The sequence below is a fragment of the Mustela nivalis genome (genome assembly GCF_964662115.1).
Source record: "Mustela nivalis genome assembly, chromosome: 15".
Taxonomy (NCBI): Eukaryota; Metazoa; Chordata; class Mammalia; order Carnivora; family Mustelidae; genus Mustela; species Mustela nivalis.
In genome coordinates, this window is record NC_139034.1 from 56,257,480 (window position 1) to 56,284,162 (window position 26,683).

The window sequence follows — 26,683 nt, forward strand, 5'->3', positions numbered from 1 at the left end:
AACCCTGGGTGTCATCTCTGATTTTCTCTTTCCCTCATTTCCTTCTGTAAGCAATAAGCTGTTGACTCTGCCTTCAAAACATAACCTAACTTGATCTCTCTCTGCCCCCACTGATACCACTCCAAACCACCGTCATTTCTCCTCAACCACTCACTGCCTCAGCTTCCTTTCCTCATTCCCCTGCTTCTACTCTTGGAATTCTTTCCCCACAGAGCAGCCAGAGTGGGTCTTGAAAAGAGGGATCTGATCATTTCGTTAACTCCCATGGCTCAGACTGACTGGAGATTGTGTGCTTCTGTCCTGGCCAACCTCTCTGAGCTTATCTTAGACCCACCCCTCACTCACTTTTTTATGTCCCTTGAATGTTCCAAATTCGATCCCACCCCGGGGCCTTTGTTTCTAGCACCTGGAATAATTTCCCCCAGATCCTCATGCAGCTGGCTCCTTCTCACCCAGCAACCAGCTTCCGTGTCACCGCCTCTCAAAGGCTTCTTTCCGACCAAGCCCTTGAATGGCATTCCAGTCATCTCCACGCATATCCCTGTTGCATTTTCAGCAGCGTCCTCATCACTACCAGACACCTGCTGGTTGTCCATCTCCCTCTGCTACATGCTAAGCTCCAGGAAGGCAGAGGCCCTGCCTTGTCTTTTCAAATACAACATCCCCAGAGTGGAGGCAAGTGGTTGCCGTAATTTTATGGAAGGAAGGAACAAACAAATGAATGAAAATATTCTGGCAAAATGACACTACTGAATTAAAAAAAAATTTTTTTCTGGCAATTTCAGAAACGTCCAGGTATATAAAAGTGATACGGAAAGTAAATGCTTAAATTGCAGCTTAAAAGTGAATACAGGCTAAGAGAAAGGCACAGACAGCAAGGCCCACCAGGGAGCTAAGCAGGGAACAGACTCCGTTAACGTGTGCTAAGGCGGCAAGAGGATTTAAAATAAACAGGGAACACGCTGATTGCTATCCTCATTTTCTAAAAGGTATTGCCAATATGTTCGGGTATTTTCTGGAAGCCCTTTTCCCCCTGAACACCATCATCACAATCACATCAACCACGTTCAATCAAGTTTCCCATTCAGGAGAAGAGAGAGGAGCGGACATGGAAATTCACACACATATTCTCTTCCTATTTTTGCACCTTCCGCGGTCAGGTTCTGTGTTTCTTCAGTACTGCAGGAGGCACTCGTTCACACCGCTCACGCTGTGCGTAGGGCCCCCTGGGGTTGTGCACTAGGCGGTCCTGAAAAGAGGGAATCGCAAGCCCAGTGTGGCGGCACATTCCGGCTGTCCAGGCTTCTTTAGGAGGGAAGCTTTTCTATTAAACACGTCCTCATGGCATAATTTTTTTAAATGTCAGGGCTATGTACAGTCAGTTCCTAAGAACCAAAATGAAAATGAGCCAAACTGCCTATTACTGAGACCGGTGCGGTGCTGGATTAGGTTTTAGCTTGACTTGGGAAGTTTCTGGCTCCCTTCTTCTGGAGGATGTCCCCAAAACTTTCTGCTCTCATCTCAAAGGTTCCTCTCCTCACTGCACTTTCCTGACAGACAGGAGAGCCTCAGCCACACGAGTCAGTGAGAAGGTAGCCTTCCAGGAACTCCTGGTGTAACACTGGAGATAGTGTGCATTTTGGGGGAAACACATTCTCTGTGAGGCTGGGTAATAATGACTCCTTCAAATAACTGAGATTGTATTGTATAGGAGGAAGATTTCTGATGACCTCACGTATGATTTTATGACAGAAAACAAGGTTAACATCTGCCGAAGGAGAAAAATCTGCTAGGGTCAGCAATACTTCATAGGAAACATTGGCGCTCTACCAAGAAGGAAGGGGACAGAAGAGTCTAGTCTAGAGACTGAACCCACTGGCGGCATTTCGGTTTTATACTATTACATGAATACCTACTCTCCAGATGCTTCTCCCAGTTTTCAGTGGTCTCAGAATTTACCAACTTCTACCTCTAGGTGGCAGCAATCTCCTTCTGTTCTCAACAGGGTCGCCTTTGGCCTTTGTTTCCTAGCCTCCAACTCCTAATTCCACACTTCCTTCGCTTTCCCAAATAAATCCTTAACAGCCTGTAAACTTTGGGGAAGATTACTGTAAGCTACTTTCACTGTAAGAAATCAGTCTGTTCTTGCAGCTAAGCTACAGCGTTCTTCAAAGAGTACAAAATAATTCAGGTCTCAGGTGAAAAATAATAAAAAGCTATTTTCTTTCACCATCCCTATCAACAGCAAACTCTAAGGAAAGCCATGTTTTTTTCTTTAGAGTCTTTTGAGGAAAAAAGGCCAAGAACAGAGGAATGAGAAAATTGATGGAATTGGAGATATTTCAATTTTACAATAATGTTAATTTAATTTTATGGGTGATTTTAAATCACTGTTTTTCAAAAGGATGTCATTTGACATGTCCCTTTACGAAGGCAGTCCAAACATCCTGCAGGATGAGGAGAAAAGATTTAATGACCATACAAAACTGGTGACATACAGAGAGCTACCCTTCTGTTTATTTGGCCTTCACAGACACTGGAGTAAACTGGTTCCATCTATATCCTACAAAGCTATGACTTCTGCTGAGGCGTAACATGTGCTCTTTCTGGAGCACGTATTTACCTCACGTACTGAACCACAGGCCTACCCACAGATACTCACCTGTTCCGGGTTCTAAACTCTTAGGTTAAGAAGGACTCAAGAGAGCTGAAGTCAACTATAGCTTCATCTGAAGCTGTAACAAATGCTGGGTGTGTCAGAGAACCAACCTTTTAGGAGGTAGTAAAGATTCCTTTTATGAAAAGCTGACATATGGTTGTGGGCTAATATCTAGAGCTTAGGAAATACTTTCATTCAAGGTGATACTAAGAAGAGTATTGTCTCTTTTGCACTCTTCCCAAGACCTAATTTGAATAGTTGGGTCAGACACCATTTATTCATTCGTTTAATAGAAATACTGAAATGTGAGAAGCATAGACTAATTTAGTGTAAATGACAAATTTATACCAGAACCCAAGCTTGTTGGCTCGAGCTTTTGTTGTTTCATAGGAGGTTCCTCTGCTCTATTTTATGTATCTTATCACAATAACTATGTGTGTTCGGTTTTAAAGGCCACATCTTTAAATATGTAATTCAAAGTAGGATTTCTGATTGCTTTTCAGCCTTTTGGCTAAGATCAAGTGCAAAGTAGGATTTCTGAAGAAATGGATGTTTTGTTTCCCTTAAAAATTTTAAGGGAAAATGGAGATTATTTTGTTTTGTTTTAGAGATTTTCTTTATTTTTTTAAAGAGAGAGAATGAGTGCGCACGTGTGTGTGTGTGTGTGTGTGTGTACAAGTTGGGGGGAGGGGCAGCAGAAGCAGCAGACTCCCCACTGAGCAAGGAGCTCCATGTGGAACTTGATCCTTGGGCTCTGGGATCATGATCTGACCCAAAGGCAGACGCTTGACCGACAGAGCCACCCAGGAGCCCTGGAGTCTATTTTGACTAAACATTGTTCTTATGATTTGGCCACTCGGTAATCGCAAAGAAGACCTGAGACAAGCCACTTATTTTAGTGACTAATTGCAGATTATCTTCATCCAAACTATAAGAAAAGCTAAGTTCCAAGTAATGACATTAAAGTTCATGAACTACCTTTTCATGGCAGTTCAGAATCGTAGGCTGAGTCTGTACTGCTAGTTGATGAAGCAGGGTCTCCCCCTGACTGTCTAGGACCAGCCCCGCCTCCTCCTTTGGGAAACTCCTCATTACATGTGGTCTTAATGGGATTGTAGACCAAGGCACCTTCCTACCTCACAGCCTGGGCACCTGGGCCAGGCTAGGGCCCATCAGGCAGAGTCTGAAGGGCTCTATTATGGTTTTGAGAGGTGATGCCAAGGAGCTAGAGCTGAGTCGCTGGAGGCCTGCACCTGCTTTATCCGATCCCGCTCCGGGACCCTGGGTGCTGTCCTGCTTCCCACGCTTCCTGAGTCCCAGTTCCACTGTCTTCCCTTTGACTTCGTAACCCACCTCCTGTCCTTTTCTACAAATTTACCTTTTGCTCAAGCTGGCCAGACTCAGTCACTTTCCATTACTTCTGACAAAGAAACTTGCCTGAAAAAGGAGACTAAACTGAGTGAAAATTCAAACAGGGACAATGGCTACAAGTAGAGAGTGGGTCTCAGCAGGGTCTGCAGCCCTCCAGCTACTTATTACTTTTTTTTTTTTTTTAAAGATATTCCTTCCTTCCTTCCTTTCTTTTTCCTTCCTTCCTCCCTCCCTTCCTTTATTAAGAGCGCATGAGTTGGGGGGTGGGGTGGAGAGGGAGAGAATCCCAAGCAGACACCCTGCTGAGCATGGAGGCCGTTGGTGGGGCTCGATCTCATGACCCTGAGATTGTGACCTGGGCCGAAATCAAGAGGTGCTGAAATCAAGACTCCCACACTTAATGGACTGAGACACCCAGGAACCACCCCAACCCCTCCCCAACGACTTCTTAACAATAGGCTTCATGGAGTACATGTGACTCAAACCGGTATGCTATTGGTAGACAGTTTTTGGATAAAGATATCACATACTATCTTATTGCCCTTTTAAAACAGATTAGAAGAAATATATTAATTATGAGGATACTGAGCCTACCTTAGGTAACCTAGTGCTGTACTAAGAAACATAATAAATAGCTAATTTTAAGGAAATTACTAGGAAACATTATGAAAATCTAGTGGTCAGCTGAGAAAAATCATAGTAAGGTGAGAATATATCGAAACTGCCAGTTCACTGTCCACATACAGACAGAGAAGTCTCCATGACTAGAAAGATGACATTGCAAACATGACTGATAAATGAAGATCAAGATAGTACTGACACATCCAGCATTCTCCCAGGGAAGTCCCCTTCAGATTTATTATCCTGAGCAGTATTCCCAACTTATTCAAGAATACATTACGATTTTTGATTGGGTCCCCATATTAGTCATTACATCTTCCAAATATGTATTTAGAAGACAACCCTGATTAGCCAATTTTTCATTCCAAATATATTCACTGAAAAGTACTATGAAAGACTAAAAGAGAACATGGCTCTTCTAGATGGCTTGTCCTGGTACTTTCAGAGACATATATTTTTTTCATACAAGGAAACAGTTTCATTCGTGTTATTCATTAATGACTTCTACATACCCTTGTTCTTCACGTGTCCTAACAACACCACAATTACTTTCAAGTTCTACATCTGAACAGGTTTAACTAGGAGGGGAACGTGATAGAGTAATGTACACTGCACAATTTAAACCTCTATAAAAAGCTATGGTTTAAGTAGCTTCCCCCAACAGAACTCATGATTCCAGACTGTGTAATTTTAAATATTCGTAACCAACCTAAAAAAAAAATAACAATTACGTGAAAAATGTTATAAAGCCCTGGATTACAAACAACTCATTTTCTTATTTCTCTTTTGCTTACTTTGGATTTAGTTTGCTCTTCTTTTTCTGGTTTCCTAACAAGGAACCTTATTGAGTTCCTAACATGGATTACTTACTGGAGATCTTTCTTATTTTCTAATAAATATATTTGATACTATAAGTCTCCTTCTAAGCACTTCTCTTGATGCATTTCACAAATTTTGTTAAGTTGTGTTCGCATTGTCATTGATGTCCGAATTTCTCTTCAACTTTCTTCTGTGACCCCGTGTGCTATCTACAAGTGTGTTGTTCGGTCTCCATGAATTTTTGGATTTTCCAAAGAAGTCCTTTAGAATACTAAACTAATATTTCTCAGTCATGCTAAAATTAGCTAATAAGGCGTACCTGGCTGGCTCAGTTGGTAGAGCATGTGACTCACGATCTTGGAGTTGTGAGTTCAAGTCCCACACTAGGGGGTAGAGATTACTTAAATTTAAAAAAAAATCTTTAAAAAAATTAAAAATAAAATTAGTTAATAAAACAGAGATGTTTTATTACATAATAGCGCCACACCTCACTACAGTGGGGGAAAGATCCCAGGAATCAACAAAGAATAGATGACACACACTGTTTGTTCTTCTGTAGGGTTTTCAGAAAGACACGAATGTGCTTCTGTGTCACATGTTGGTAAAAACAAAACACTCCTGGATGCCTGGATGGCTCAGAGGGTTAAGCCTCTGCCTGGTTGTGGTCCCAGACTCCTGGGATCAGTCCCCACATCGGGCTCTCTGCTCAGCAGGGAGTCTGCTTCTCCCTCTCTCTTTGCCTGCTGCTCTGCCTGCTTGTGCTCTCTTTCTGTCAAATAAATAAAATATTTAGGAAAAAAACAAAAACAAAAGCAAAAACAAAACATTCTTGGACTTTTAATAGAAAAATGTCTCCTAAGTGGTGACCTTTATGACTCAGCATGATTTATAGACCTAATTCTTCTACAATTAAGGAAATAATTGCAGAAATAACTTTCTTTAAACCACCTCCGCCCCAATCATCTCTATTGTGACAGAAGCAATACTAGAGACAAAAATCAGCTGATACTGACAGGAATGTGAAACACTTTCATCATGAGGTTTCTTGCTGCTATTTTGGGTAATGGAGAATTCAAGAAAATGAGACCAAAAGTCTTTAATAAGGTCAATGGGAAAGATGGCATACAAGTTTCAAGTGCATATAACTGTCACCAAGCTATGAGGAGGTGGTGGAAGTAATTAAAGAATTTCATAGCTGAAACTGGATTATAACATACCAAAAGATGTGAATTTGGAGGGAATTAAAATGTAGCAACACCCTACAGGCACTTCTTCTCATTGTAATTCAGTACGAATACAGAGAACTTGCAAACTGGTTCACGATGACATGAACTACGGCCCACTTTCCCAATCTGTTCTCCAACACCGGAGAGAGCGTGCCACCAAACGAAATCCAAAGGTACCTGCGGTTACTTATTTGCCAAGAAGTATGGATTAAAAAAACTCACAAGGTCAGGCAGGCCCCTCTGGGAACTAAAATTTACACATATTAATGTCCATACCTATTATCGTAATTTTTGCCCTGTAAGTCAAGCAGCAAAGCGGTGGAATGCTCTGGTAATTAAAATAATATAATCAATATTATCTATAAATAATGAGCATGCAAGGATCCCTAAGATGCTGAGGAAGCTCTCTGGGAAGGAGTAACTGCCGCATGGCAGAGTTGGCAGCAAGGTCCTCCGTTGGGTTTCTCCTTGGTCTCCCTTCGATCCCGCAGTCATACTAGTGTTGTGGGAATTTCCCAGACAGAAGCCTTCTGCTTAACTGGTAATGAATTAAGTGCCTTCCTCACTTAATCACTGGCGTTTCTCTTGCTCCACCCATTGGTAGCACCTGCTGCCCACAGAAAGACACCGGGACAGGACTGCAGAGCCCCGGGTTTATGCCCACGTCTGCCACTGTCACGGTGCTGTCTTGGGGCCTCCAATTCCACACGTGGAAAGTGAGACGCTGAACTAAACCTGATGATGCTTACACTTCCCTCAGCTCTGAAATGTCTTCCTACATTTGGAAATGCTCTATCCCTCCCTAAAGGACCAGTTCTGCCTCGGCTTTCGGAGAGGTTTCGGATCCCGACAACTTTGGGGCTTTCCTCCATTAAGGCAAAAGGTTTAAACAAGAAGTGTTCTTATTTTTATGACAAAGATATAGTTATACCCGGAGAAAGATTCTGTGAAAATCACAGCTAACACTGGCAACCGTGTGCATTTAAATATCTGCGTTCACCGTAGCACTCTATAGCCGACAATAAAACATCACAGTGCAAGAAGGTTCCTCCTGCTTGCCACAAAAATTCGTGACACAGAACTTTGTCATGTCCAAATGCGAAATGTGATTCACATTCGGAATGTGTCATAATTTGCGCAGTCACACTATTAAAACTGGAGCTTCCTGATGTATACAGCTACATAACATCTCGGGCATGTTGGTAAGAAATAAACCGTAACTGAGACGGGTGGCGGCAGCATCCAACTGGTTGGGACAGATTACATCTATCTGACTGCTGATGATTCCTGTTAATAATACTGTATTTTCTATGTCATCATATAAACAGCCCATAAAATCTCTATTACGTCATGTCTTCTACCACTCTTATGTAAGAGCCCTAGATGGATGTTTGGGGCTTAGCATAACCATCATGATGACGATCACTCAAAAACGATAGCTACCCACCTCCTCCAAATCTTCGGGAATGGAGCAGGGGAGGGGGTGAAGCGGAGAGGAGAGAAGCAAGGGTGAAAAGCTAAAACTGAGCATCTACTGAGGTGTAGGTCTTCGGAATATTCTCACTGATCCTGGAAATTTCTGGAGCCTGAAATCGACTTCAGTTTAGAGATATTTCCCACCTGCGCATACACACTACACACAGTTTCCAGATCTCTACTACATGTTTGGCCTAAAACAATCAAAAGATGACAGTGGAAACAAGCCATTCTCTGTGGGATTGATATCGGAATATAACAGCTTCACGCAGAAAGATCTGTGAAGAACAAAAGTCGATCTGCACATTCAATTCTAATAAAACTTGCCCCATTTCCCCTTAATGGAGCAAACCAGCACCCCCCCACTGGCATTATTACATGCAAGAAAGAATGGTAAATGCTCTAAAAAAGGTTCTGATAGTTATCAGGATAAAGGAAGGTATGATTACCTCCGCTTAGGGTCAGTGGTGAAGGGAAGAGACAGATGTGCCCGTGAAAGAGAGAATGGAATTCACATGCTGAGCCTCTAAGGCTTCATCAATCCTCAAATCGACAAATATTACTCTAGTGGGGTGGCAGGAGGGAAGAGCCATTCTGAGGGACAGAGTTTATGTCCGGTTGGATTGCTACCTTTGATTAACTGACTATTAAATGAGTTGTACAATGATCTCATGTTCTTTACTGGGGGGGCTAACGTATCCACCATGAAGTTCTTTTTGTTTGTTTGTTTTAAAGATTTCATTTATTTATTTGATAGACGGAGATCACAAGTAGGCAGAGAGGCAGGCAGAGAGAGAGGAGGAAACAGGCTCCCTGCTGAGCAGAGAGCCCAACGTGGGGCTCGATCCCAGGACCCTGGGATCATGACCTGAGCCGAAGGCAGAGACTTTAATCCACTGAGCCACCCAGGCGCCCCAACACCATGAAGTTCTTATTGACATTCTTTAATCCCTGGAAGTCAGCAGAGAGTTACAGCAAACCTGCCTCCATCCGAACGTCTGTCCCTCACATCCTGGCGCTTTCACCTCGTCCCTGGATAGGGATATTCGTTACCAGATTTTCTTTCCATTCAAGCAGGTGTGTTCGCCTTGAACAGACATTCTTTTCTACACGTCACTTCAGTTCTAGAGAGAAGAGATGCTGCCACAGGAAGGAGGCCAGTGGCTGTGCCTTCCATATTAACATCATGCAGAGGAAAACACTACTTAAAATTTTAAACCACCTTTACTCAATAATAAACACTGGTTTCATAGATCAACCACAGACCCTGACATTTACAACCTACCAATTGTCATGCGCTTCCTATGCATAACTTATAAGTTCAAAGCTTTTCATGTTTTAGTGAAGTTTAATTGCTCTTGTGATGAACGGTATTTTTTAACTGATTGAAGCATTTGCGAACCCAACTTTACAAGACACAGACGGTGTCTGTAGATCTAACTCAAGCCAGGGCCACACCGGTGTTGAATTTACCTTATAATTCTATAAATTACCCCAAACTTCTCTTTGGGGAAGATCAACAGTCACTTCCCCTTTATCTCTATTGCTAGCATGAGTATTTAAAGTTTCTGAATTTCCAGAGCCAATCTTTCACAAAGAAATAGCAAGTGTTTATCACTTAACTGGATGTAGATGCTGGGTGAGTCACTGGCTTCCTCCTAGCCAGCTGATTTCTTTCCATGTACCCGCCTCATAGCCTTTACTTCAAGAAATTTCGAGATGGTACATAGAATAGGAATCTTAACTAATTCATGACCAAATAAAGCACGTGTTTTAAATCCATATATGTTCCTACTAGACTTAATTTAGAAATGTCACCGGTCCTTGTATATGAGTTTCAATAGATAATGGAAACAGTAACTCAATGCTCTGCTTTTCCTACTAATTCTGGGTCTTTGCTCAGAAAGCTTCTCTGGGACAGATTTTCTTAAAGTTCTTTTCCTTTATACTTGTTCTCTTTCGCACTATCTACTCTCAAACTGGTCTTAAATAAAACTGGTAACATTTCCCTCTGATATAAGTATACCTTCTTAGTGCCTTACCCACATTTTATTACATATTATATGTTGTTTATATGATATGGTACTGTGTGTTACATACGCGTAACGTGGTATCTGTCTCTCTCTCTCTTTCTCACACATGCACAACCCTCCCTCACCTACAAGAAAGTGAGCCTCTTGAGGGCAGAAACCATGTTTTAATTTATCTTTCTAATCTAGTGCTTTTCACAGTGCCAGAGACTGTAAATAAATGTTGCTGAATAAATAAAAGTTGAACTTTCTCAAGACTAAAAAACAAAAATCTTTTTTGTTTTTTTATGGACACTTCTATGGAGATAAAAGTGGTTTAAACTTACTAACCAAATAACGTGCTATGAATTATGTAGGAACAAGCTACCATTACTCCAACACTTCAGGAAGGAAGAGTGAAAGAAAAGATATTTGTTATTTTTTCAGGGATCCACACTGGCCACTGAGAAGTGGGTGGTTAGAAGGTGGATATGCTAACTGGCAATGTTCATTAGCTGTCGTCGCTCACTTGAGCATCTCATATTCTCTGTATGTTCTAAAGTTTTTTCGGTACAGTATGCCTTGTACTGAGAAAGAATATCAATCGGTGCAGTCAAGAAAGGAGTTGCTTCTCCCTTTCCTTTTGTGTGATGGGCGTCAGCATTATTCTCTTAGCTTTTCAGGTGTGACAGGGGACAATATGTTTTAGTGACTGTGAGAAACCATGAAGGATGCCACTGCTTTTAGACAGTGTAGGAGCAAATGGCTATATTCTCTGTGCTCCATTTCCCCCTCTGTGAAAAAGGAAAGCATAATATTTAACAACATCACCAAGCTATTGTGAGGGTTAATTAGATTTAATGGGGGAAGGGAGGTGAGCTGATTACACCCTATTCAAATTCAAAGAGTCATTATTTTGTGTCTAAAAATAATCCTGATTTAGGAATAAAATTAATTTGGAAGCTCAATCTTTGGTAATCATCTTCCCACACTTAAAAAAGAAAAAGCCATAGTTTTTAATCAAAAACCCATTCTAAGCACAATCCAATGAAGTACAAATGGAGATCTGTGAATTTCCATTCACTTTCCAAGGAATGCAGTGCACGGTTCACGTTTTTCTTTTTCTTTTCTTTCCTTTTTTTTTTTTTTTTTTTGAAGATATGTGTGGAAAAGTTAATTTTTTGGCATGGAATAATATAAACAAATAAGGTACGTTACTTTTTTTGTTTGCTTCACGCGAACATTTGTGAAACAGTTCAAACCACTTCTTCAAAGAATGAGTTGTCCATGTTTTTGTGACTGTAATAATTTTTCACGTCATTTTGGGTAAATTCCATTTATTTACTTATTTATTTTCAAGAACCAGTCCGTCAAGTATCTTTGACCCATGTCCCAATCCCTGGACCTCATGAATGTTACCTTCCATGGCAAAGTGGACTTTGCAGATATGATTAAGGATCTTGAGATAGGGAGATCATTCAGGCTGACTAATGGTGGGCCTGAGATGCGATCCCAACTGTCCTGGTAAGAGGAAGAGGCAGAAAGAGATCTGACTACAAAGGAAGGAGACAATGTGGTGATATCAGAAGCAGAGGGAGACAGGCATGAGGCATGTGATGTGGGGCCATAAGCCAAGGACTGAGAACGGCCCCTGTAAGACAGAAAATGCCAGGAATGGATTCTCCCCTTGAACCTTCAAAAGGAATCAACCCAGCCGACACCTTGATTAAGCCCCAATAAGACACTTTTTGGATTCTGACCTCCAAAACTTTAAAAGAATAAATGTGTGTTGTTTTAAGCCAAAAGAAAAAAAGAAAGAAAGAGAGAAAGAAGAAAGGAAAACAAATGGTCTTCATAGGCCCTAACTTAAGAAAGAAAGAAAGAAAACAAAGAGAGACAGACAGAGAAAGAGATAAGGAAAGAAGGAAAATTCCTAGATATTTGCGGCTAAGAAAAAAATCATCTAAATCATAATCATCAAAATTTATAATAGATCAATTTACTACAAAAATCTTTACAAGAAGTGGAAGTTGGCATCTGAGAAAAATTTCTGTTGTTGCCTAAATCTCACTACAAACTTATAAAAGCTTCAAAAAAAAAAAAAAAGAAAGAAAGAAAGAAAGAAACATTCTTTAAAAATAATGGAACAGTGAATAATCCTGGAAAATATGTCATATCTGTTAGGGGAAAAATGTTGCCTCAGTTTTTGGTGAGTGAAGGTCTTTGGCTGAGAAGGAACTTTATGGCTTCCATTTAGAACTTTCCAAAGGAAAGGGAGACTATGTAATTTGGTTAGTTGAAGAGTACTCTCTACAGAGAAGCAGAAATAATTCTCTCTTGTTTTAACACTACCCAATTAAAATTCCCCGTAAGACTTACAAATTTTTATAACTTAGACGGTATACTCACCAAGCAAACTTCTGATTATTCATTCGATTTCCCCGGACCCTTGATACTGGGGATGGATGTACCCTATAGGTAGATGAGAATAATCCAGTCATTAAAAAAAGCACATTCCCGATTACAAATGAACAAATTAAAAAACAGAGAAAAAAGAGCTTGTTTATAAACGATCTCTTGTAGGTATGCTTAATATAGAAAGCCCCAGAACCTAATCACCTCTTAGTAAATGAAGACAGTTAAATTCCTACGCATGTAAACCTGCAGTCTCTCTCCTTTTGTACCACATTTATTATTTATTTATTTAAAGATTTTATTTATTTGACAGAGAGAGACAGCGTGACAGAACACAGACAAGGGGAGTAGGAGAGGGAGAAGCAGGCTTCCCGAGGAGCAGGGAGCCTGATGCAGGGCTCTGTCCCAAGACCCTGGGACCATAACATGAGCAGAAGGCAGAGGCTTAAGGACCAAGCCACCCAGGCATCCTCCTTTTGTACCACTTTTAACGTAACAATGGCATGTCATAATGTTCACTGTGAAGAGCCCCAAGAGCCCCACCCCCAGTTTTAATCAAATGACAGATTCACTCAGTCCAACACAAAGTTCCTGCCTAGCTAATCCTTGCAAGGTGCAGAAATAGGTAAAAGTCATGTAAGGTGAGGTGTTTGCCTAGGAGGAGGGTGAGCCCCTTCTACCGCCCCTTCCCACCAGGGATACAGAGATAGCAAGCAAACCCTCCCTGAGTCAACGGCTGGATTACAAACCCTAAAAAAGTGAGCTAAAGAAAAGAGCTCAGGATATGCTACCCCAGAATATGATACTCGGGCCTCAGGATTATTTTGAGTTGCAAACAAGTAAGAAACAGCAGGCAAAGGAGGAGCTCTCAACTTTCCCTTTATAGGCCAGAAAACCAGGACATGAACTTCCCGTTTGTAAAGCAAATTTTCCTTTGTAAAGGTGCCCCCCGCCCCCACTTCCAAAACCAGGAAGAAGAACACAACATACAACCATACAACTCTTTACTCGGACGTAGTACTGAAATGAGACTACGTAATAACACTTATCTACCATTAGACTCCCCTGTTTCCTGGTCACCTTCCTACAATTCACCCCCTCTAGAAGCTCAACCCCCCCTTTTGACTATTCACTTTTCCATAATTTACCCCCTTTGTTAAAACGGTATATAAGAACCACACTTTAACCACCCCTTCTAGTTACTCATCACTAAGCAGGCCTGCAAGTCTGTATATTGCCTGTGTAATAAAGGGGTTTTTCTTCCCCCTCTTGCTAATCTGTCTTTTGCTGTTTGTTTATTTATTTATTTAGTCTTTTGTCAGTTTAATTTGCAGGCCCCCAGGCACGGAACCTGAGAAGATAAAAGAAAGGGGTTTTTTTTTTTTAGTTTGTTTGGTTTTTCCTCTGCAGCAGGAACTTCATCCAAATGTCCAGGAACAGAATCGGAGACTGGGGGAGGAAGGAAGGTGAACAGTTATTTCTAGCAGAAAAGCTTTCTAGATGTGATGCTCTGCTGCTGGGCTTTGAGGAAGGCAGTCAATTCAAGAGGTTAGCTAAATAGCGGAGAAGTAAAAATTACATTGTCTTACAAGTTTCCGGGGTTAGAATCATCCATCAGAATAGTTTATATTTCCAAGCACCGCTGATATTTTCCAATCAGGAGCTAGCCGCTGAACCTCCACCTCTTTGTGGGTCACTAACTGGCAAGACAATATGCCCTACTTCCTGCTTCCTTGTGGCCAACTTCCTGCTTTGCTCTACCTTTACTGTAATTTGTGAGATCTAGGCAGTCTTTGGGCTTGTGGTATCCTTATGTCCCAAACACTTCTCTCATGTACAGGAGAGAAAAGAGTCTTTGAGCCTTGTCAGAACCAACAGCTCCAACATTCACTAGAACCCGGTCTTCCATAGCTGTTAAGCAAGTGAAAATCATTTAAAAAACAGATAATACCAAAAAAAAAAAAAAAAAAAAAACAGATAATACTATTCCAGCTCTGCAGAAGGGCTAAATGCAAACCTTCTGTAAATCCAGAGCCAGACTGCACTTTGCACTGGGAAGGCTTATTTCTTCCAACGTCCCTTATTAACATTCTTTTCCTCACAGCGCTTCTCAATGGCTGCTGCAGCTGAGCCGCTCGGCACAGATTTTCTGCTCCGCATGGGGGAGGGGATGTTAATTATGCAGAAAGATGGAGAGAGGCCAGACAGCCCCTCTGGTGAACTGTCTCATTCAAGCACGGCTCACTTCCTGCTGTTTTGCAGCTACAAGGATCACCTGTTGGTCTTGGCATCTGGCCAAACTGGGGCCTAGCGGAAATGACAGACTCAGCTAGAAATGAAAGCCAGCGCATATTCCGGCACCCTAAATTGGGGAGAGAGGGAAAAAAAAAACATGCAATAGAAATGCAGAAGAATTATACAAAAGGTAGCAAAGCTCATTTTTTCTTCTCTTTCCTTATTTCTTTCAGTCTGTCTGCTTGAAATACAATCATCAAAATGGAATTATGAGCCAAAAAATATCTCCCCACTTAAATCTCTCTGACCCAAGGGACAATATAGGAAGTCCTCTGAACCTTCCCTACAGTCTCACTAGGGTATCAGAGTCCTACCACCTAAATAAAGTTCTAAGGAGTATTAGCCTGAACACTTACGGTTCTTTAATTCACTCCATATCCTTTCAATGTTTGGGTCCTGTATTCCTTCCTCCTTACCCTTCGTAGTTCCATTCATCGAAATTCCACCAGGTGATGTTCGATAATGGAAGTATTCTCTTACTGATGCTTCTCGTTCCATATATCAGTGGAGAAAAATGGGGCTGTTTAACTTATAATTACAATATCCTTTAGGTATTTGTATCTTGTAACACAATTTCATTGATCCATAAATCAAATACTGTAACTAGGCAATTCCTATAATGGTTTAACAGGCTACAAAGAATTCCACAACTGCGTGGATATGAACAAATAATTACAAGGTTTCCTAAATTAAAAGGGTAAAACAAGAAAGCTTTTTTTTTCCCTTCTGAAAGGGGGTAAATTGGATAACCTGGAGCATACGTCATTCGATAAAGTAGACTATAAAGGTTTGCATTTCAGCTCCTCCCCCAATTTTATTTCTTCAAAAAGATTTGCGGTGTTTTTGTGAGCTCGGGCTATGCTGGGGCACTTCTGGCCATTGCCTCCCTTCCTTCCACATATAGCAGCAGCCAGGCAGGTAGCAAAGTCAAAACCCCAGTAGGAGAAACCACCGCCTAATCTGCATGTCATGCATTATTCATGACCTCCTGATTCCTGCACCTGCATCTGGGCAGGAAGCTTACAGGGAGTGTTCATTATGCTTCTCTTAGCCTCACACAGGCTCGATTACTGCTAAGCCACTTTGTTCTGTAACTAAGGGTTTCAGGCCTTAGTACTAACCGCTGGATATGGGAAGAAAAAAAAAAATCACCACCCTAAAGAAAAGAGCAATTTGGGTTGTTGTGCAACACGCACCGAATCCTACAATGTGCTCTTATGAGACTGACAGTTAGTGTCCGATGGAAATGCTCACATTGGGTGACTTCTGTTACGTGGAATAAAGGGAAGCTGTACCAGTAAGGCCACGTATACCAACTGTTCTGTTGACACACGTTTCCTCATCTGAAGCACGCAGCATGTTTATAATTGTGGCCAGCACAGGGCTTAATTTAGCTTCCCTGCTAAGCATGTGAGACTTTTAAAATATCTTAATACAAAAATGGTTCTTCCTTCTTTGGATATAAGTCCAAAGAAATTGATTCTCAAATCTTATAATTTAACGACTGACATTTGTTGTCTATCAAGAGGATACAATCGCCCAGTTCTTCCCAATGGTTTTATGAACCTTCCTGAATGGCTGGTGGCTGGAGGCAGGAGACAAAAGCCAATACTCAACACAAATTACTCATGACTAATGAACTGCTGGGGGAAGATGTCATCTGCTTTTTTAGTATCCCAACCACAGAAGAGCGAGGCCAACTTAAATCCAATCTTTTAGTCCCAAATGAAAATAGAATGATGTGGTTAAGGTACAGACTGTGGAACCAGCCTGTCTGGGACCGAATCTCAGCTCCACCATTTTCCAAGAGGGTCATGTCATCTTGGGGTGAGAGCTACCTAACCTCTCTGGGCTTCAGTTTTCTCTCCTGTATAAATGGAGATAGTAATGGTGGCCATCTCCAAGGGCTGTGAGATTTAAATGACTAACAGTTGTCAAGTGTTTAGAACAGTGCTTGGGACCCAAGAAGCAGTCAATACACATTTGCTATTATCCCTAGCAGTGTTGATTGGACTGGAAAGCATGGGAAGATGAACCCGGAATATCCAGCTAATTCCAGAGGATTGAGACAACAAATGTGCTTTACAGACCTGCAGTCTTAACTACCATGTTTATATGACTTCACTAAAGGCAAAGAAGTAACAAAGAGAAATGAACACATATAGAGTAATAAGAACCGACTACTGTGATTTCTACGATATGGCTTATTCTCTGACATCGAATTTTTCTGTTCTTTATTAGAAAATCTATCTTCTGTTTACTAAATTGCATGGTATTTCAGTTACATCCCGTTCGAGAACAAGTCAGTAATCTCACCAGTACAAAATCACTACTTCAATGCTGTGTACCACACACCATACTAAGCACATCAGACACATTATCTTATTTTATCCTCATACCCTTATTGTTCATATTTCTTCAGAAAATAGGCTTACAAGAGTTAAGTAACTCGCCAGAGTGACACAGCTAGTGAACAGCAAAATTGGAACCTGAACACAGTTATGTCTGACTTGTCCTACTCCACATTATCATCCAATCCTGTGAACTCATACATATTCTCCCCACACAACCCTAAAGGATGCAATAAAGTGTATTAGCACCAGGGGCTTCAATGAGAGATCTTACATGTATTTAAGACCAACTGCATATCTTATAATTAAATAAATGCAAAGTGAATGTACTAGTTTTTTTTTACCTAAAATCGGCACTGGATGAAACATGAAGCATCTGGGTACTCAAAAGAAATTCATAGTAACTACTGATCTCTCTTTAACTGCTTATTAAATTTCTTATCAGTGTTGCTATTTAGATATATCATGTACAACACATGTAAGGTTAGATGGTATAATTAATTCCAGCTACATCTACTTTTTTGTTTCCTTTTTTTTTTTTTTTTTTACAAGAACCAAGTTCAATCTAAACTTCAAAGATGAAACCATCTTTGTCATGGTCATCAATGGCCTCCACGTTTTCAAATCTAATGGTTAATTCTCAGTCCTCATCTTCTGAAACTCTCAGTAGCAACTGCCTTAACTAATCACCCTACTCATATCTTTAATTTAAACATTTATTGTGTACCTACTATTTATGCATTAATTCAAATATTAATGGGACATCTGTGGTGTCAGGCACCATTCTAGGTTCTTCAGTACTGTAAACTGTGTTGAATGAGGGAATATTACCTCTATACAAACATGATTCAACTTCAGGGTGCCTACAGCACAACCATGAGTTTGGACAATAAATGGTCATCATGGGTAACATGATAAATGGCCATGGGAGCAGATAAAAGGGGCATCTGAATTATTAAAGCTTTGGAGTAGATGCGGAAGTTTCCCTAGGACAACAGAGAGAGGCGCTGAAGGGTGGAAATGGCCAACAACAAAACTACAGATTGTTTTGGGTGACTGTAGTAAGGGATGTGGCATGTCTGGAGGGTTAGGAGATTAGGTACTAACAGGGCCTTGAGCAGGGTAGATCTCATGTATTGTGCGAAGCAGTTAACTCAAAGAATTAAAGGACAGTGTCCATAGGCTTTTAAAGTTAGAACGGACACCATCAGATTTGTGTACTAGAAAAGCTGTGTTGGTGGCAGGGTAGAAAATGGCTGAAGAGAATATCATTATACGGGAAGAACCACTGGAGGCCTACAGTAAAAATGCTGTGAAAGCGGGAGCCAAGATGGCAGTAGTGGGCATGGTGGAGTGGGAATGGAGAAGGAGCAGGAGGAAGACAGAAACGTATTAAGTTAGGTGTTATCCCCAGGATTTGGTGTAAATACATGTAAGATGTGGGGAGGCAAGGTGGAATAAGGAAGCAGTTTTAGCTAACACCCAGACCCGTGAATTGGGTGATCAGAGGAGCCAATATAAGGAATAAAGATCATGTATGGGGATTAAAAAAATAGAGTAAGCTTCTGTCCATTGCTTATACAGGTCTGGGGTTCAGCAGAAAATTTTAAGAAGAGAGCTGCTGATGCGAGCATCCGTACCAGAAAAATGGTTAATGAGCCGTGAATTTCATGGAGGCACAATGTAAATGAGAAAAGCAGCAGATTTAGGCCTGGACACCATGCAGGACTTCTTGCATGACTTTATTTTTACTATTTTTAAAAAAAAAAAATATTTATTTGTGAGACAGAGACAGCAAGCATGGGAAGGGGCAGAGGGAGAGGGAAAGGGAGAAGGAGAGAAGCAGCGTCTGCTAAGCACAGAGCCTGATGCAGGCAGGGCTCCATCTCACAACTCTGAGATCATGACCTGAGCCAAAATCAGGAGTTGGACACTTAATCGACTAAGCCACCCAGGCGCCCCTTTCTTGCATGACTTTAAACCTCTTCCTACTCATTCAGGGGACGCCAGAGATCTCCACTTATTGACTGGAAGTTGGGAGTTTCATGACTCAATTTAGGTTTGTAAGATCTTATAACCATTTTTAAGAGAGGTAAGACATGATCTGTTCTACCCTTCCCTTGATGTCAGAAAAGCCAAAAATAATTAGTTTTTCCTTCAGTTTTGCCTTGGGCAGTAAGTGGCCCCAACTTCAATTCCATCGTGCAACCCAGAAAACATAGTCATCCTCGACTGAACGTCTCTCCCCATATCCAGCCCAGTCTGTCCACTACACTGCCTCCATTCAGTCCACTTTTCATTTCCACAGCCACTGACCTATTTTAACCCGTACCTGTCTCTTAGCAGCGCCCCTCCCAAAATCTTCTCTCCCGATCCATTTTCTGCACTAGAGCCACAGTAAGCATATTTAAAAGGCAAATCTGTTCTCACTCCACTATCCCTTTAGTGGCTTTTCACTTCTCTTGATATAGACCTAAATCTCCACTGGGCCTATGTGCCAATGATCTGGTCCCTGGCTCACGCCTCTAGCTTCACTCTCCCACAATAACCCCTTTCCCACACCCTGCTGTGATCCAGTCACCCTGCCTCCCTTCAGCTTCTCTGTCTCAGCTCTGTGTCTCTGCATGTGTTGTTCCTTTTATTTGTTTATTTTTTTTATAGTTTTATGTAAGTCAACTCTACACCCAATGTGGGGCTTGAACTCACGACCCTGAGATCAAGAGTGGCAAGCTCTTCTGACTGAGCCGGCCAGGCGCCCCTGTGTTGTTCCTTTTATACAGAACCTCCAACACTGCCCCTTCACCTCCAGAACCTTCCTCATTCTCAGCTCTCAGCTCAAATACCACTTTGCTTTCCCTGACTGCCCACACTGGACCATGTGTCTGTGTGACAGACTGCCATCATTCTGTCCATTAGTCCTTCACAGCTCGTATCAGGCTTATATACACTTGTATACGTGAGTGATTATTTCATGGTGCCCTTGGGTGGCGCAGTCGGTCAAGCATCTGACTCTTGATTTCAGATCAGGTTGTGATCTCAGGATTGTTGAGACTGAGCCGGAGGTCCAGGGGCTCCATGCTCAGTGGGGAGCCTGCTCAAGACTCTCTCTCCCCGGGCCCCCTGGGGGGCTCAGGCTGTTCAGCATCTACCTCCCGCCTAGGTCATGATCCCAGGGTTTGGGGACAGAGCCCCCTCTCTCACCCACCACTGCGTTCCTTCCTCAGCAAGGAGCCTGCTTCTCCCTCTCCTCCCTGCTCATGTTCTTGCTCTCTCTCTCTCTTAAATAAAGAAAAGAAAAACCTTAAAAAAAAAAAAAGTCCCTCTCCCTTTCCTTTGCCGCCCCCCTCCACACACACATGCACACTTTCTCGCTCTCAAAGAAATGAAATCTTTAAAAAAAAAAAAAAGTGATTATGTGATGAAAAGCAGGAACTATTTCTCCTTAGCTCTCCACTATATGCCCAGTAACAGGTCCTACATCTGGTACAAAGGAGGCATCTACTAAACACTGCTCTGTAAGTAAAAGGAGAGAATAGGAACTCATAAGAGTAGCCTGTTCATTTTTCCTCAGATCGGTTGTTCGGCTATCTGGAAAAATGAATAAGTAAATATATATAATAATTCAATATTTAATTTAATATTGATTATATATTTATTTTTAATATATATTACAGGTAGTACAAAGTAGAAGGGGCAGTGGGTGAAAAGTGCTGTGGCCTGGGTGTGGTCCAAAAGAAGCTTTGACCCTCCCAGGAGAAGGATCCTTTACATCTGCTCAGGCCTGCGTCCAGCTGTGTGCACACAGGACCCATCCAGGCCAGGAGGCCAAAGCAGACGCATCCGTCACCTCCTCACCTCCCGGGAAGTTTGGGCAAGACTGGCCGACGGGGTGACGAGACTGCTGAGACTCACCCGAGGTATGTGGTTTAGTGTTGAATCAATGAGAATTTCTTGGTTTGCATAACGCTACTATGACGATGTAAGAGCTCAACAATAGGGAAGCAAACTAAAAGGTATCTGCGAACTGTCTATACTTTTGCAACTTTTAACTCCCAAAATAAGGGCAAAACATTTTAAAGTGCTATTTCTTTGCCGGGAGAAGAATACAAGCGATACACATTGTCTAAAAACTGCTTTTTCCTATTTTATTTAGTGATGTGTTTTCTCATTCTTTTCAATAGTTATTACTGATAACATTCATTCAAGGTGCACTGATAAACACAGTATATGTGCGTGCACACATTCTCTCACACCTTTTTCTTTAAGCGTACAAACTCATCAATCAATTCTGCTACTTTGCCATCACAGTTTTCACATGCATTGGGTACAGAATTACTGACAGCGGAAATGTTGAAAAGTGGGAGGAAGAAAGGAGTAAAAGAAGAAAAGAAGACGACACATTAGAAGGTTAATAGAAATAATGCTGTGATGGGATTCGGGCAGGGTGGGGGGCGCGCAGGGGAAAGGGACTTTAGATTAGGTCTAGAGAGCAACACTTATATTGTGGAATTGACACTTATCCAAAGGACACAGATCCCCAGTTCATCCTTTAACCTGAGATACGCTGATAATTGCTTCAATTTTCCACTTCATTTTGCATGTGTGTAAGTCTGATGTATTATTTTTCACTGTTCAGTGTATGGTGCATTAAGATTCCTGTCTTTTAACATGTAAACTGAAATCCTTTGATTCTATCCTTAGAATGGACTGAGCTGGAGGAATTTCATGAATTGAAAGGTATTCTGATTGGTAGTTACTCTATGAGTCACACTGGTAATGTCTTTTATTTAGTGTGCTCTGTCGAGAAAGAATGGTAAGCAGCTGAAAAATCACTTCAAACGCTTTTACTGCTTCTGACCACATTAATTTTAAGATACCTCATTTAGGCTAAAAAAAGAGGCAAAGTTAAAGTATGTAATATGGGCTTTTTGTCACCCCAAATTGGATCTATTATAATTTAGCATTCTCTCAAGAAGGTGTTATAGCTCAGTAGGCTGTACCATTTTTCCTTTGAGCAGGACAAAATTTTACATCATATCCTCCACGAGCCTAATGACAAAGGCATAAACCAGACTCTAAAGATGATAAGCCATCTCTAAGGAGAAAATATAGCTTATAGTTCACTGACAGTAAAATATCTCATGCTAGAAAGACCCCAGTCTGGTAATTATACGGTAACCATTGTCTTTATTTTAAATAATGTGTTTAACCAAATGTGTGTGTGTGTGTGTGTGTGTGTGTGTGAATCCTGATATGCTTTCCTTTAAGTGGACACCTAATAAATCAAAGGCAATGGTATCCAACAGATGGATTCAGTACAAATCACAGAGCAGTCTGATGTGTAGATGGCTGTAGAGGAAGTCCTCTTACTGCCCAAACCGAGGGTCAAGAAGCTTGGAGGATTTGAAGGCAAAGGAGCCAGGAAACGACCTGCTAGCTCATGCAGAGACACTGCATTTCAGAATTTGGCAATTGAGGTCAAGAGCTGCCAAATACATCAATCAATACATCACAAGGCCAAAGTTGCCTGCGGAAATTGGCAAGGGATAGGTGAAGTATCACACATCAGCTCACCAACAGGCTTGGACAAACAGCAACGCACCCACCATATAAGCACTTTCCAAATGCACCAGGCCCTCTACAATTATCAACATCACTTCCCCCAGTTAGTTCAAATTTGCCACTCCCTCCTCAGCCCCAGGGTCAATCCCCAGTATCCTCCGTCTTCTGCTTCCCGAAGTACTGGCCCAAGAGGCTACAGGGTTTCTCCTGCAGAAACACGTACTGGCTATTATTTTACTAACAAAATGGGCAAATCAAGGCACAGCCAGGTCACTTCCTTTGGTTATTTCCGAGTTTGATAGAGATCACATTATTGTTCTGGTTGTTTATGAAGCCCCCTACTATGAAAAAAATGATAAAGAGGAAAGAAGTGACTAAAAAGTAGCAATGCAGGTGCCTCCTTGGCGCAGTAGGTAGCACGTCAGTCTCATAAAATGTAGCATTGCTCTGTTCCCCAGCTTCTGCCTACCAATTCATATAAGAGCCACGTAATCTAAGGTGTGGCTTCTTAACTTTAAACGAAGACTGGCGTCCAGCCAAATGAGTATCTAATAGCACGGGAAAGGTTAAATAATAACAATATATGGTTAAGAAAAAGAGCGCCAGTTCTCCAAATGGAGGACTTACTGCAAGACAAGGGATAACAAAATAATGCAAACACTACTTCCAGAGAGCAGAGGAGAGAAAAATCACTCCAAGTTAATGCTATGGGATTTGGGCCGGGTCTCACAGGACGCAGTTCTGAGCTGATGTGGAGAAGTAGCAGGTGTGCAGGGCAGGAAACCAGGATGCGCAAACAGGAAGGGGCAGGGAAGACGAGTAGAGCGTGCAACCATTGCAGCTGGAAGGAGTTCATGCCTTTTGCAGCCCAGAAGGTGGGATGTCTGAGGGCCGGTGATAGATGCTTTGGGATTTCCGGCTCTAGAAAGTGCAAAGCTGCTGGAAGATTTCATTTCAGAGGAGTAATGTTGTTGCACGAGAATGCATCTGCGAGCGGCAGGCCTATGACCGAAAGTGAGGAAGACTAACGTCACGATAATCTTGGGGATGGGGCCATGGTTCACTTATAAGGGGACAAAAGTCAAAGCCAGAGAGGTCGTGAGGGAATGGAGTGCACGGAAGAGACTGTTCACTGGCAAAACCTAGCGACACCAGACAGAGGAAGGTGAAGCAAGTACTAACGCTCCGAGAGGCTACAAGAACGGAGGGAAATGTGGCTTTGATTTGAGGCAGCTGCAGATGAAGGACTGCGATTCAGGAGGGCAGATGTCGGGAATGGATCTGATTATCATAAACACGGCAGCGAAAGCGGCTGAGGGTGTCTGAAAAGAAGGCTCCACGGGCAGAGGAGCAGAGGGGCAGAGCAGGGGGCCAGCGGCAAAGGAAGAATCAGGGCAACCAAGGAAAACCAGGAGGAAAAAGACCCAGTCCCTGTCGGATCTGGTAAAGGGAACGAGAGAACTGAGGAGAGATCACTACAGTGGGTCAGTTAGGCACCATGATAAGGATGGGTTTTGGGGAAAGCTACAAAAGTGACAGGCGCCAGGCTCTACATGATGAATGCCTGAGATTGAGGATAAAGGAGAGAATGTTGGGAAACGTCTGTTTGAGCTTTTCCATGAAAAACAGGTCTTTCTGGAATAAGCAAGTGGGACAAAACAGTGACTTGATTGTTCTTTTTCTTTTTTTTCTTAAGAAAATGGAAATCATTCTGTATGTTAGGTGCAAGGTACAACTGAAAAGAAGAGCCTGAAATGACTGAGGAGGAAAAAACTGAGGGACAAGTCCTAGAGGAGATTTCCCGACACTCAGCAGCCACACGCGTGCAAATACTGGCTTCAAAGTGAGAGCTAACTGTGAATTCTGTGCTGGGCAAAGAGTTTTACTAGACAGTCTCACTTATCCACACAACAGCCTAGGGGAGGGTGGCCATCACTCCCATCCTGTAAATGAGAAAGGCAAGCTCAGAGAGGTTGTTCTATCTAGCCCAAGGTCACACAGCAGAGTTGAAAATCAAGTCCAGGCCTAACAAACTCCCACATCACATTCTTAAACAATGTTCTGCTCTGTTTGCTTCATGACCAAGGAAGTAACTCCATTTTTAAAAAATGTTAAGTACAGATTAGATGGAATATATAACAAAATTTAATTATAGTTTCATGTTTACCAAATGATGTTTAGAACTGAAATTATGTTTGTAAGTAGTCATGAAGTAGTCTGAGCTCTCTAAATGCATCTATATTGTATATCTGCAAATATATAATTTTATATATATATAAAATTATATATAAAAATTATATATATATATACAATTTTATATATATGTGTGTGTGTATATATATATATACACCTATATATATATATTTGGTCTTTGCCTGAGGTTCCAGACACAGAGCTCCTAAAACCCTTACAATTTCCCAAGCGATCACATTAGCTTTTATTACAAGCCCCTTTAACTCCACGTGAGTTTATGCTAATGGGGTGACTTATGGTGGGGTCTCCAGATAGTTTCAGCATGAGACGTCACCAGAGGGACCAAGCATGTGATCAGAACTTTCTCCTGTGTAGGGTAGAGGGGCTGGATAGGGAATTCAATCACCAATGGCCAGTGATTTCATCAATCACACCTCTGTAATGAAATGCCCATAAAAACCCCTGAATGGCAGAATTTGGAAGCTACCTCATTGGTGAACCCCCCAGATAGGCTGAAGGATGGTGTCCTGGGACGGGGCATGGAAGCACCACACGTCCCCGTCTTGTCCTATATGTCTCTGTCATTTGGTTGTCCCTGAGTTGTATCCTTCATAATAAACTGGTAATAGTAAGTAACACTTTCTTAAATTCTGTGAGGAATTCCAGCAAAATACCGAACTTGAGAGGGGGTCCTGGGAACCTCAAACTTGTAGCTGGCCAGTGTTCAAGGATTGAGTCCCTGATCTGATGGGACTAACTCAGGATACTTAGCATCAGACTGAACTGAGGGGCTAGACACCCCTGACACCAAGGGATTGGAGAATTGGTTGTTGTTTGAAAAACAATCACACAATATATTAACCAAACAATTTTATAATGGGCTTTTCATACTCACATTTCCCATGTGTGCTGGCCAAATATGAGAATAATGCAAATAACACCACTGTCAACAAGTAAGATTAAGATTTTTGAAGTCTGTAAATTAAACTGTCTTTTAAAAATTCCCTCCAATTTTTGCTGAGACTATTTTCCCTCAATCATCATCATTAGAAAATGTAGAAGGATGAATGACCATAAAATGGAATTAACCCATATTTAATCTAACAACCTGATACTCTCTTTAAAATAATCAAGAGAGACTGAATTTACAAGATCTGATTAGAGCACTTTGTTTAAATTTCTAGTCCCAGATTAAATACAGATGTTATACAAAATAGGCTAGGTCTGGAAATTGCCCACAAATACATCCTTATTATTGAGCATTCTTTTTGCTTTAAAAAAAAAAAAAAAAAAAGTCTTCACAGAGTCCCTGAGATACATGCAGAAAATAAGAAGAATTAACGCAGAACAGAAAAAAAGTCACATGCTTGTACTAAACAACAACACACATAGTACAGCCCTAAAAAAACTGCACATGACCAAAGAGGAAAGCAGAAATATCATGACAAAAAAAAAAAAAAATTAAATTAAATTAGAATTCTTACATTTCCTGCCCTGGAGACTCAGTGATTTAAGAAAGAAAGCATTATGATTCCAATATTTGAAAAATAAGAATTGAAATGATTTCTTAGTTTCCATTGTTTTGCAAGTCCAGTGCTAGGCATAAGTAACGTAAAAATGCATAAAATACTGCCTCCACCCTGAGGGACTTTCTAGGCTAGAGAGTTAAAGCATTATAGACCCTGC

The 26,683-nt window shown here is 41.5% G+C and overlaps 1 protein-coding gene across 8 annotated transcripts in view; it reads right to left on the reverse strand.

Moving 5' to 3' along the window:
* The window catches only part of KLF12 (KLF transcription factor 12), a 512,550-nt gene that overhangs the window by 53,130 nt on the left and 432,737 nt on the right, over positions 1-26,683 (reverse strand). For 6 of the 8 annotated variants that reach the window (XM_082701278.1, XM_082701274.1, XM_082701281.1 and 3 more), the window contains one exon: positions 12,591-12,653. The exons of the other annotated variants lie outside the window; for them this stretch is intronic. In XM_082701278.1, coding sequence (XP_082557404.1) covers positions 12,591-12,653 — 63 coding nt within the window. The remainder of the gene's footprint in view (positions 1-12,590; positions 12,654-26,683) is intronic. 8 annotated transcript variants of the gene reach the window in all.